Source organism: Neoarius graeffei, chromosome 11, assembly GCF_027579695.1.
Source record: "Neoarius graeffei isolate fNeoGra1 chromosome 11, fNeoGra1.pri, whole genome shotgun sequence".
Taxonomy (NCBI): Eukaryota; Metazoa; Chordata; class Actinopteri; order Siluriformes; family Ariidae; genus Neoarius; species Neoarius graeffei.
Genome location: NC_083579.1, coordinates 74,097,579 through 74,111,322, shown reverse-complemented (window position 1 = coordinate 74,111,322; position 13,744 = coordinate 74,097,579). Strand labels below are relative to the sequence as shown.

The window sequence follows — 13,744 nt, the reverse complement described above, 5'->3', positions numbered from 1 at the left end:
AGTTTGTGAGATATTACAGAAATAAACATATATCACAATGATTAAATTTCAGATGGAACTCAATTTCACAGATTTTTTGAACTCGAAAGGCTGTCTAGCTGTAACCAGCTTCATGAGGTCGTCACCTGGAATGCTTTTCAGTTAACACGTGTGCCTTGTCAGAAGTTAATTAGTGCAATTTCTTGCCGCCTTAAGGTGTTTGAGATCGAATAGTAAATAATAAAAATACAGTAAATGGATCTATTCGACAACTGTAGTAATCCATATGTCAAGAACTGCTCAACTAAGTAAAGAGAAATGACATCCATCGTTACTTTAAGACATGAAGTGTCTTTTAATGAACAAAAATAAAGAAAAACCATTGGAATAGAAGGTGTGTTCAAACTCTTGACTGGTACTGTATGAAATGAATAATGTTCATCCAAAGGTCATCCAATGACTAGCAATCCCTCCTCTATGACCGATAAACCAGAATAAGTGCATCTTCCTGTCCTGGTCACTGCACTGGATTCCTGTCCTGCCATAAAAACCAGTGTATGTCCAGTTTGAGGTGAAAAACTGGAGTTTAGTGGACTTCTGATTCTAGCACTTATGCATCGTTTACTGGACAGTTAGAAGGGAGGCGTGAAGTATTTGAAACATTTAAACTCAAAGCAGAAGTCTGCTTTAAGCTAAAACTCAAGAATTGCAGTAATGGTCAGCAGATTATTCCCTCTGGTTTCACAATGGTGAAGAATTTGGGTAGCATGCTTGAGGTCTGGGTTTGAGATGCCTGTAGTTCTTTGACACTTCGACACTCAGATCTGACTCAGAATTTCCTTTCTATTGGTAATCTTTTCTTATTTTATTTTATTTTTTAAAATGTCTCTCATTCTGTCCTGTCTTCATGTTTCCACTCACCTAACCACTCACATTTGCTACCTGCTACTTTTCCTCTCATGGCTTAAAACAGGAACATTTCTCCTTTGAAAAATCCTTACCCGTAATGCACTCTCACAAACGCTATTCAGTGTTCTTAATGCGAGTCAAGAATATACAATGCTGGCTGGCAGGTTAAGCTGCATGTTTGCACACCCACTGAGACTCTAATTAACGCTCTGGTTGGCTCGACTCTGTGTTTCCCTGACCACACAGTCCCTTACACAGTTTAAATTAGACATGTCTGCTTTCACTGTGGACCAAACACAAGGCCCTGGGCCAAGCGATTTCCATTTTTAATGGATCCTCTAAAAATGGGTCCTCTAAATTCAGATTATCTGTGTTTTATATATCCCATGTTACAGCCAAGGCTAGTTATTATCCACAAGTGTTTTATGGTTCTTGTTCGTTCTTTTAAGGAAAAGATTAGGCCTTGTTAGAGAAGAACGTGTATACAGGCGTAAGGGATTTGGCACATACATACATATAATTTATTCTGTCCACATTCACTGAATATGAGCAACTGCTTGTTCTGATTGGCTAGTCTATTCCTAGAATATCAGCTCATATACTATGAGTAGAGAAAAACAAAATAGCAGAGTGCGCCAAGTCAGATACTTTATCAAGTATTTGAATGAAACAGAAATAGCTAAAAGAATAGTCCCCCCGCCCAACTACCAAAAAAAACCCTCAAGAAAAAGAAGAAAACAAAATGGCGGAGCGTGTTGCAAAACCAACCGAGGACGAAATAAAAACTCCTACTCGGAAACAACCCCCCCCCCAAAAAAAGCAACAAAATATGGAATAAAAGTATTTGATGGTAAGAACATATTTATGTATTTATTTATTTATAAATAAATAATTATTAGAGAGCGGCGGCTCCAGTTATCAAAAGTCCATAATTATTGACACCTTTTCAGATTTACCAAAAAAAACAATTTTACAAAGGTGAGTTTCAGTTAGAACAGTTATTATTGGCTAATTAATCAACCAGAAGACCCTCCTCACCCTTGGATTTTGTTGTCTGATGACACAGCTCGTTACCCGAGATGGAATTTTTTTTTTAGCACGATCAGCAATTTGAGGAGGGGCGGCACGGTGGTGTAGTGGTTAGCGCTATCACCTCACAGCAAGAAGGTCCGGGTTCGAGTCCCGTGGCCGGCGAGGGCCTTTCTGTGTGGAGTTTGCATATTCTCCCCGTGTCCGCGTGGGTTTCCTCCGGGTGCTCCGGTTTCCCCCACAGTCCAAAGACATGCAGGTTAGGTTAACTGGTGACTCTAAATTGATCGTAGGTGTGAATGTGAGTGTGAATGGTTGTCTGTGTCTATGTGTCGGCCCTGTGATGACCTGGCGACTTGTCCAGGGTGTACCCCGCCTTTCGCCCGTAGTCAGCTGGGATAGGCTCCAGCTTGCCTGCGACCCTGTAGAACAGGATAAAGCGGCTACAGATAATGAGATGAGATGAGATGAGCAATTTGAGGAAAACCCAGATGTTATTATTGCAGGTAAGCATGGTGGAAAGATCATGGATATGTTTCTACTGATCAAATTCACTGATATTTCATGATCTCCTTGTTGAAACCTACTTTGTTTCATACTCTTTCATTTGACAGTCGCCATTTTGTATCAAAATGCGTGTTTGAGAAGTCGCGTGAGGTGTCGATAATATTGATCACTTTCATCAGTGTCCACCATTATCGACACCCTGTGGAATTAAGTGACATTTGCATGTGTTGTGGATCGATCTTTGTGTAACATTGAAGTAACACTGTTTGAAGTACTTTAACAAAATACTGAAGCTGAAGGAACAAAACCTCAGTGCATAGTTTCAGGAGCTTAAAGTCCTGATGGGCACACAGAGAAAGGAGATGACAGTACGAGTACAAGATGTTGACCCAGAAACAAGGTACAAGGGCCGTACTCTAATATAGGAACACTCACCTGTGGCCAAGCTCAGGGCACAAAGCTTGGTCCAGTTGTCTTCATTGTCCACGTCAATGCGGTAGCTGACAACATGAGGTCTCGGTCATGGGCTTTTGTTGATGATCTGAATCTCATCAAGTCAAGGCTTATACCCGACCCATCCAAGCTTCAAGACGATCTTAATGACCTTACTACATGGACCACGAACAACAAGATGAGACTCAACCCTGGCAAGTGTAAGGCCATGCATGTCTGCTTTGCCCGCAACCCTCCACCACCACTTCCTCTGTTGGGATGGACTGCCATGCCGTAGCCATAGTAATCATTTATGAACCATCTTCTCCCTTTCACTGTACAGCATTGAACACACAAACCCCTGTACTCGATGCCATGTTCCATCTCTGCCCATTCTTCTGACTCCCTGTAATGGTATTGGATACAGAGATGATATCAGATACCAAATACAATGACGTCACGACTATGCTTTAAATCCGCGGCGGAATCAAAATTCTTTCTCTCTGGCGGTGGATTCCACGCGTGAAAGAGAAGCCGTTGCATCGGTGCTACAGAAGAACAAAGAACGAGCTATTGATACCGGACCTTTAGCCAAAGTTCAATGTATTTGATCTTCGCATAGTTGTAATAATAACTGAACCGGTCAGTTACTGCAGCCCACGCAGTATTTCAAAGAGAAAAGGTGACTGGATCCCTTTTCCCTTTCTCAACATCGACGAACTACAAACAAGATTCCTTCCAGATCATCGGATGACCGACAGAACACCGAAGATCTTCAGCTGATGAGCTGTAAAAGTCAAAGGAACAGAACTGTTTTCTTCCTGGACCTGCGTTCCGCGTTGTCTTCGGATAATACGCTTTCAGCCACCAAACAAGAGCGATCTCAAGTAAGGCTGAAATCTGGGCAATTGTTAGTTGTGGCAAGTTAATGTGAAGAGTGTTTATTTGAATTCATTTATGGTTTAAATGTACACATTTTGATTCACATGAAAGTCGGTCTTAGGTGGGGTTTACATTAGACCGTATCAGCGGATCATCAGATTAACGTTTTTAAAACGATTAGTGTGCACACAGCAACGCCAATACACGATTCGCGTGCACACAGCAACGCCAATACACGGATACGCTCGGCTCCGCAGGCATCCTGCGCTCCAAATCACTCCGCCCTGAACAGCGAGTGCCCTCTGGAGGGTGCGCACTCCGGCCCTGCGCAGCTCACAGAGCGCGCGAGTGGAGCGCACGAGCAGTGATTTGGGACTGAGCCGCTGTGTGTGTGATCTCGGTGCATATCGGGCATGCGCGTCACTTACCACTTGCAAGTGGAAGGATGGCAAGCCTAAAGACAATCATAACTACACAATGGGCAGTATTTGCAGTATTTTCATACTTTTATACTCTTTAATGAAAGGTGATACAAGGCGGAAGTCCGCGCCGTTTTTCAGCAGTCGCGTCACATGACCAATGCCAGCGAATTAGGAAGGTGGATGTCACAGTGACGTTGTCCAATGACGACGCCAGCTAGAGCTCAGCACAGCGTATCCGCGTATTCTCAATGTTTACACAGCACCGGACCAGACACGATCTGGATTGAATACGTGGACCCTGGTGGATTCCCGTTTCCCGGCGTTTCCAGGCGTTTTAATGTAAACGGACAGTGCATCCGCGAAGAAAACGAGACAGATACGGTCTAATGTAAACTTGGCCATAGACCGCGTGTTGTTTGATTTACTTTGTTTACTATCTGTACTTAGTTAGATCGTGCATGTACTCTCTCTCTCTTATTAACTCCCTCTGTCATACTACAATTCTTAACATTGGGATTTCAGGAGAAGTTAAGGGTTGAGTAGAAGTTGGGTTTAAGGCCTAGCCGAGACTAGTTTAAACTACAGATTCCTTTGTCTCTCTTTCGCGCGCTCTCCCTGTGTTGACCATCCCCCTCTGGGCAGGGCCTAACACAAGGCTCACGCATTCCATTAGCATTCCATACACTCTCTCTGTGTCTCTCTCTCTCTCTCTCTCTCTCTCTCACACACACACACACACACACACACACACACACACACACACACCTACTCATACACACACCCTCACACACAAACACGTGATTTCCCTATCATATTTTAACATCCACTCGCCCCTACACTGTAACACTGGCATATAGCTTATTACTTCTGATCACCACTAGTGCCTTAATTATCATCATATACACTACTGATTCTTATTTGTATACATTGTATCACCATTTATATTAAATTATTCCTTGGCTGCTATTGTTGCTATATCTGATCAGTATTAGTTTGCTAATTCATGTCAGCTATTTCAATAAATAGTATCTTTGGAATAAGCTGTGTCCTGTTTATTGCTACAACACCCACTGAATGCCAACCTCTGCCAAACAAGTATTCTAATTGCCTTCACCCATTTGGTTGTTATGTGAATGTTATAGATCTAGAGTAAACGTATTACATTAGAGCTACAATACTCAATAAACTATAGCAAAATCGCCACCAAGTTATTCCAGTGATTTCAACAGTTTAGCTATAAATTCTTAGACACTTGAATTGATGATTAATGAATTTATGAGACTGATCCCTTTTTACATGAGACTGATTTGATAAGCCTATTGCACCTACACCTCTCACCATTGACGGTCATGAACTGGAAGTTATCAGTGTTGGAAAGTGCCTAGGAGTAACATTCCAGGTGGACCTGAGATGGGACGCACATGTTACTGAAATAACCAAGAAGGGGAATTGGAGGCTTTATCTCCTCTGCCGACTACCTGTACATGACCCGGTGACTGTCTACACATGTTTTGTATGTCCGGTCCTGGAGTACGCTACACCTCTGTGGCATCCAGGCGTAACTACTATCCAACGAAAGAAGCTAGAAAACATCCAAGTACGAGCGACAAAAATCATCCTCAGCAACAATTTTACCAGTTACTCTGCGGCTTGTGAAACGCTACATCTCCAAGAACTTGATGATCGATGTGTCACTTTGTGTCTGAACTTTGCCAAGAAGTTGTATAAGTCTGAACTGTACAAACACTGGTTACCTCGACTAAGGGGTGAGGTGAGCGGCAGGATCACAAGACAAAACAAAAAACTTGACCGATTGCCAGCACGCACTGCTTGTTATGCTAAACGCCCACTACCCTACCTCGTTAAACTTTTAAATAATTTAATGTAGTTAGACCTGCCTATCGGTATGTGTTTACTGAAGATTATTGCCACAGTACTTGTAGTTACCTAATTCATTGTGTAAATTTCACCTACGGATTTTCTACTATAATAGTAAGGTTTTTAAGTGGCAGTTATTTTAAATAATTGTAAATGTTTGATATAATGTCACCTTTTACTCTGGTGACATTTACATTTTACTCTGGTGACATACACCTTTTACTCAATTATACATGTATAATTGCTGTATGAAACATGTAATTCAGCCCTTGAGCTGTGAGTTGTTTAGAATAAAACCCAGTTATTATTATTATTATTATTATTATAAAAGTGCTGTGATTTATTATAATCTTTTTTTTCTGATTCATAACAGAACGGAATGCTTATAGAGTATTTGGAATCCTATTGCAATAAATAGAATTAGACCAGAATTAAATTCCTAGCATATAAAATACTACATGCTTGAAATATTCATATATTTCTATTCCATTCAGATTTTTTTTGCAGTTTGTTGTAAATATCTACCACATATTACATTATCAGTAGACATTTTATATTTTGGTTCGAGGAATGACATGTGACCTTTGACCTGGATTTTCCTGTGGTTACAATGTCGATTGCCTGTTGATTATTTATTGGTCAACTACAAAATTAGAAATTAATACAACAAGGAATGATTAGTTGAGCCAAAAGGCAAAGCTCTCAATTTACTGGTCCACCTACCTTCCCACCCTCACCTATGGTCACGAGCTGTGGGTAGTGACCGAAAGAATGAGATCACGGACACAAGTGGTAGAAATGAGTTTTCTCCGCAGGGTGGCTGGGCTCTCCCTTAGAGACAGGGTGAGAAGCTTTGTCATTCGGGAGAGACTCAGAGTAGAACCACTGCTCCTTTACATCGAAAAGAGTCAGTTGAAGTGGTTCGGGCACCTTGTTAGGATGCCCCCTGGACGCCTCCCAGGGGAGGTTCTCTGGGCATGCTTCACCAGGAGGAGACCCCGGGGCAGATCCAGGACACGCTGGAGAGATTGCATCTCTCGGCTGGCCTGGGAATGCCTCTGTATTCCCCTGGAATAGCTGGTGGAGGTGGCCAGGGAGAGGGAAGTCTGGGCTGCTCTGCTTAGGCTGCTACCTCCGCGACCTGGACCCGGATAAGCAGCAGAAAATGGATGGATGGAATGATTAACAAGATGTGATCTACGAAAATACTTAGAAAGTGGAACAAAAAGATTTTCTGACGCAGGTTAAACATTATCAGTTAATTTGTTTACAAACATTAAAATCGCTTCCTCATTTATGTAAGCACCAACATTGATATATTTATATAAAATATATTTTGTACTAAATATAAGTCTATGTAAAACAAATTTGAAATAAAAGCTATGTTTTGTTAATACCACATAGCGATTATTTTTTTTTAAATAAATAATCATCTGGATGTTGATAATTGTGGAACGGTGTCAGTAACTGTGGACAAAAGTGTTGATAATTGTGGAACAGTGTCACATGATCTGATACGCTAAGTAATCAGGAATCAACTAATTTTTTTCCAGTGGAAGTTTAAGTAACTGTTCATGCACAGTTTACATATGGAAAGTCTTTTCTACTTTTGCAGTGGCCAAAAGATCGTTAAAGTGTCGATAATTGTAGCCGCCGCTCTATTATATATTTTTCACAAATTTCTAGTCATTTCACCGGTTTGTTTACATTCTAAGCGGAAATTATTTTGTTGGATGTTTTGTATAAAGTTTTTAATTTATCGAATTTGCAAAAAATAAAAATGCTCTTGTAGCACCTTTAACCTAAATGTTAGGGAAGAAACCACATTCTCTAGGTACGGAAAGTTGGACTTGAGTGGAAGTTGAACAATGATCATTTATTGCATCCAACAATTATTACTTGCAGTACATGGACTTTGAAAACCCCAAAAACAAAATAGAGCTCTTTAATAAAGAAATAGATTAATAAAAAAAAATAAAACAAAGTTCAACCAAAAGTGTCCTGTTCTTCTGTATCAGAAGAATAAAGTTCAGTTCTGTGTTCGGTGTGTGTGTGTGTGTATCAGTTCGTTCTACTACCCGGGTAGGTTTTGTGGTGAATGTTCTTATCTGTATCAGAGTGTAGTGAGTAGAGGTCTGTATTCTTTGGAGTGGATCCCGTTCTCTGTTCTCTGTCGGTCGCCTGGCTCGCCACTGAACCGGAAGGTTCAGAACTTGTACTGATCAATCCCTGATCTAGCAAAGGAATAAAACCAATCTACACACATGATGTAGAAAACACATTCCATTAATACTACATTCACATCGACCCTCTACCACTTCCACTCTGATTCTCTGAATATTCATAACCAACTTACTTATAACTGACTTAATTGTCTTTTTAAGCAGCTTTTTAAATGAATATTTATCTTTTAACTTCAATATATTTATCTTTTCTTAACCTTTTAAACCTTAAATGAATTTTATTAAGTCACTCTTCTTTATTGATGGACAAAAGCTGAAGAGGGTGGACCGTTTTAAATACCTAGGAAGTTTTGTGACCAAGGATTGCAAACTTGATGATGAGATAACATCACGGATTCAGGCCGCATCGTGTGCGATGGGTAGGCTGAGGGACAGGGTCTTTGACTGCAGAGGTCTGACAGTTGAGACGAAACTCAAGGTATACAACCAGTGCATCACCCCCCTTATGTTGTATGGAAGTGAGACGTGGACTCTGTACCGTCATCACATCAGGCTTCTCAGAACAACCCAGCAGCGGCACCTGAGATCAGTTCTCAAGATCCGGTGGGATGACTTCGTCACGAATGACGAAGTACTAGATCGAGCCAACGCCACAGATATTGAGATTACACTGATCAGAAACAGACTGCGGTGGCTGGGGCACGTTGCACGCATGCCAGATGACCGCCCTGCAAAGATTCTCCTGTATGGAGTGTTAAATGAAGGAGTAAGAAAAGTTGGGCGCCCTCTTCTTAGATATAAAGACACCCTAAAGGATGTTCTGAAACGGGGGGGCGCTCTCGAGTCATGGAAAGACGTTATCCAGGACCGTTGCGGTTGGCGTCACCTTATTTCTGAAATCTGCAAGAAGGTTGAAATGTTAAGGAGGCAAAAGAACTTGGAACGCAGGATGAAGCGCCATGAGCTCAGAGGGACTCTTTGACTCTTTTCTTTGTTTATTGCCCGCGTCGGGATTAAGGCGTGTGTATATATATATATATATATATATATATATATATATATATATATATAAGTCACTCTTTTTAATCATCATGAATGACTAAACAACCGCAATAAAACAAATCACATTATGTACACAACAGTACAGTAGGGCAACATTCTTACAGCTTGTCATCATATCCCATCTCTGTCTCCCTCATTCAAAATGGCGGTGGCCAAGTAGCTTGGCCAGCTACACCATTAACCTCTATACTGCCCACTTGGAGGGTTACCTCAGTTAGCATAGCAGGGCTAACTGCGATTAGCATTAGCGCGGTAGCGAGCGATCTTTTTAAAGTTGTTTTTCCACATAACACAATGATACAACCGCACCACAGTGGGTAAAAACATTGGATGATGACTCCGACTGGTTTTATTAAAGTGTTTTAGTAAGCAACAGCTTCACATGAGCTAATATCAACAGGCTAATACTGAGGTCTACCATCTTAGAATCTTAACATGTAGCTCTGCCCTTACCGGAGTCCAACAGAGGGCTTACGTGGTTGTAGCGGCTCCTCTCTCTTTTCCTCAACATTCACAAACTTTCTCCTAATAAACGAAAGGTTTATCAACACACTATGTGAAGATTAATTGTGAATTTATGAGTTTTACGTCACGTTTCGTACCCAAGGTCCGTCAGCTCACTGAACAGGTGTGCTGCTCTCGGATCGGTGTATCGGCAGTGAGTGTCACTCGGTGTGTGGGTGTGAGCAGGACATGCTCAGCGACAGTTAAAAGGAATACAGGGCCGATTCACCACCAATTGGTGGGCTACGGGAACTACGCTCAAATGGGTTTAGTAACCATATGGGTTACACTCTCTTTCTCAAAATCCAGTGAATGTGCATAGAATAAAACAGTTATTCCACTCAATCTTGGTGCTATGCGCCTCGTCAGCTATCAGCTCATGTACAACTCGATGTTGTGGAATAACTGTTATATACTGTATATGTACGAGGGGAAGTCGAAAAGTTCTCGACATATCCTCCATTTAAGTCTAAACATTTCTGCAAGCGATGTTTCCATTGGAGAATCCCTTCTTTGTATTCCTTTTTTTGAATTCTTTTGAATTCCTTTTGAAATTACAACATCTGTCTTAGAACTTTTTGACTTACCCTCGTATAGTAGGACACAAAAAATAACGAGACTCTGTTACTTGGTGTTTAAAATGAGCAGCCAGATGTATTCATCTCATCTCATCTCATTATCTCTAGCCGCTTTATCCTTCTACAGGGTCGCAGGCAAGCTGGAGCCTATCCCAGCTGACTACGGGCGAAAGGCGGGGTACACCCTGGACAAGTCGCCAGGTCATCACAGGGCTGACACATAGACACAGACAACCATTCACACTCACATTCACACCTACGGTCAATTTAGAGTCACCAGTTAACCTAACCTGCATGTCTTTGGACTGTGGGGGAAACCGGAGCACCCGGAGGAAACCCACGCGGACACGGGGAGAACATGCAAACTCCACACAGAAAGGCCCTTGCCGGCCCCGGGGCTCGAACCCAGGACCTTCTTGCTGTGAGGCGACAGCGCTAACCACTACACCACCGTGCCGCCCCAGCCAGATGTATTAATTAAATGAATTACTAAATTAGTATTAGAAATTGAAGATTACTTAGGGCAATTGTTTACCGCCACAGACAGATCTGCAGTTGTGCTACACCATGTGTTCTGTGTGGCTAACAGGTGCTTTCTTGTTTGCAGGCGAAGCTGCAGGAGAAACTGAGTAATCCGACTGGAGATAGTGATATCAGTCATCTCCCGTCATCAAGCATCGCAGACGGGCCAAGCAGCCCAGCCAACAAAGAGCTGCTCAAACTGAAGGACACGCTAACCCAGCGTGACAATGAGATCCGTATCCTTCATTCAAATTACACAGCACTGTTGAGTGTGGTTGAGTACAATTCATCGTGCTGTATATGCTGGATACATACTGGGGATGCGCATCTCTATCACTGAGGCTGATGTGATACATACAGTGGTGCTTGAAAGTTTGTGAACCCTTTAGAATTTTCTATATTTTTGCATAAATATGACCTAAAACATCATCAGATTTTCACACAAGTCCTAAAAGTAGATAAAGAGAACCCAGTTAAATAAATGAGACAAAAATATTGTACTCGGTCATTTATTTATTGAGGAAAATGATCCAATATTACATATCTGTGAGTGGCAAAAGTATGTGAACCTTTGATTTCAGTATCTGGTGTGGCCCCCTTGTGCAGCAATAACTACAACTAAATGTTTCCGGTAACTGTTGATCAGTCCTGCACACCAGCTTGGAGGAATTTTAGCCCATTCCTCCGTACAGAACAGCTTCAGCTCTGGGATGTTGGCGGGTTTCCTCACATGAACTGCTCGCTTCAGGTCCTTCCACAACATTTTGATTGGATTAAGGTCAGGACTTTGACTTGGCCATTCCAAAACATTTAACTTAATTCTTCTTTAACCATTCTTTGGTAAAACGACTTGTGTGCTTAGGGTCGTTGTCTTGCTGCATGACCCACCTTCTCTTGAGATTCAGTTCATGGACAGATGTTCTGACATTTATCTTTAGAATTTGCTGGTATAATTCAGAATTCATTGTTCCATCAATGATGTCAAGCCGTCCTGGCCCAGATGCAGCAAAACAGGCCCAAACCATGATACTACCACCACCATGTGGGATGGGATAAGGTTGTTTTGCTGGAATGCAGTGTTTTCCTTTCTCCAAACATAACGCTTCTCATTTAAACCAAAAAGTTCTATTTTGGTCTCATCTGTCCACAAAACATTTTTCCAATAGCCTTCTGGCTTGTCCATGTGATCTTTAGCAAACTGCAGACGAGCAGCAATGTTCTTTTTGGAGAGCAGTGGCTTTCTCCTTGCAACCCTGCCATGCACACCATTGTTGTTCAGTGTTCTCCTGATGGTAGACTCATGAACGTTAACATTATCCAATGTGAGAGAGGCCTTCAGTTGCTTAGAAGTTACCCTGAGGTCCTTTGTGACCTCACTGACTATTACATGCCTTGCTCTTGGAGTGATCTTTGTTGGTCGACCACTCCTGGGGAGGGTAACAATGGTCTCAAATTTCCTCCATTTGTACACAATCTGTCTGACTGTGGATTGGTGGAGTCCAAACTCTTTAGAGATGGTTTTGTAACCTTTTCCAGTCTGATGAGCATCAACAATGCTTTTTCTGAGGTCCTCAAAAATCTCCTTTGTTCGTGCCATGATAAACTTCCACAAACATGTGTTGTGAAGATCAGACTTTGATAGATCCCTGTTCTTTAAATAAAACAGGGTGCCCACTCACACCTGATTGTCATCCCATAGATTGAAAACACCTGACTCTAATTCCACCTTCAAATTAACTGCTAATCCTAGAGGTTCACATACTTTTGCCACTCACAGATATGAAATATTGGATCATTTTCCTCAATAAATAAATGACCAAGTATAATATTTTTGTCTCATTTGTGTAACTGGGTTCTCTTTATCTACTTTTAGGACTTGTGTGAAAATCTGATGATGTTTTAGGTCATATTTATGCAGAAATATAGAAAATTCTAAAGGGTTCACAAACTTTCAAGCACCACTGTATCTCAATGGGTTGCCAGTGTTCGGGCACATTAAAGATACAGGACCAGTCAAAAGTTTGGACACCCCTACTCATTCATAGGTTTTTCTGTATTTTGACTTTTTTCTACATTGTAGAACAATACTGAAGCCATCAAAACTATGAAATAACACACAAAACATATATGGAATTATGTGGTAAACAAAATCTGTTTCATATTTTAGATTCTTCAAATTCTACCTTGATGACACTTTGTACACTATTGGCATTATCTTAACCAGCTTCATGAGGGAGTCACCTGGAATGCTTTTCAATTAACAGGTGTGCCTCGTCAAAAGTTAATTAGGGGACTAGTTTTCTTGCCTTCTTAATGCATTTGAGATCAAACAGTAAATAATAATACATTAAATAGCCTTATTCAACACCACCACTGTAGTAATCCATATTATGTCAAGAACAGCTCGACTAAGTAAAGAGAAATGACATCCATCATTACTTTAAGTCATGAACTGTCTTTTAGTTAATGAAAATAAAGAAGAGCCAGTGAATTAGAAGGTGCGTCCGTACTTTTGACTGGTACTGTATATATGAAGCAACTTCTAATGCAGTGTGATTCAGCTCTATTGCTGGGCAATTCCATGTAAATGTCAACCTCACCATGCAAAAATAAAGCAACATGTAATACATCAAAACCACTCCCAGAGATATCACCTAGGCCTGTATTTTACAGATGTGAATAAGTTGAACCAATCTGTAACCAACCTAATGTGTCACTGTCAGTCTTTCTTTCTTATAATGTAAACCCCAAGCTAAAATCAACTTTGATCATGTACAATTCTATATTATTGCCACAAGCCACAGAAATGTATGCTAAAATCCACAAAACAGCAAAACAATAGCCATCCTAAATATTA

General features: G+C 41.1%; 1 protein-coding gene across 1 annotated transcript in view; it reads left to right on the top strand.

Annotated features, from left to right (window-relative positions):
* Positions 1-13,744, top strand: part of kif6 (kinesin family member 6) — a 289,502-nt gene that overhangs the window by 103,987 nt on the left and 171,771 nt on the right. Inside the window, exon 12 of the mRNA XM_060932833.1 lies at positions 10,973-11,123. Coding sequence (XP_060788816.1) covers positions 10,973-11,123 — 151 coding nt within the window. The remainder of the gene's footprint in view (positions 1-10,972; positions 11,124-13,744) is intronic.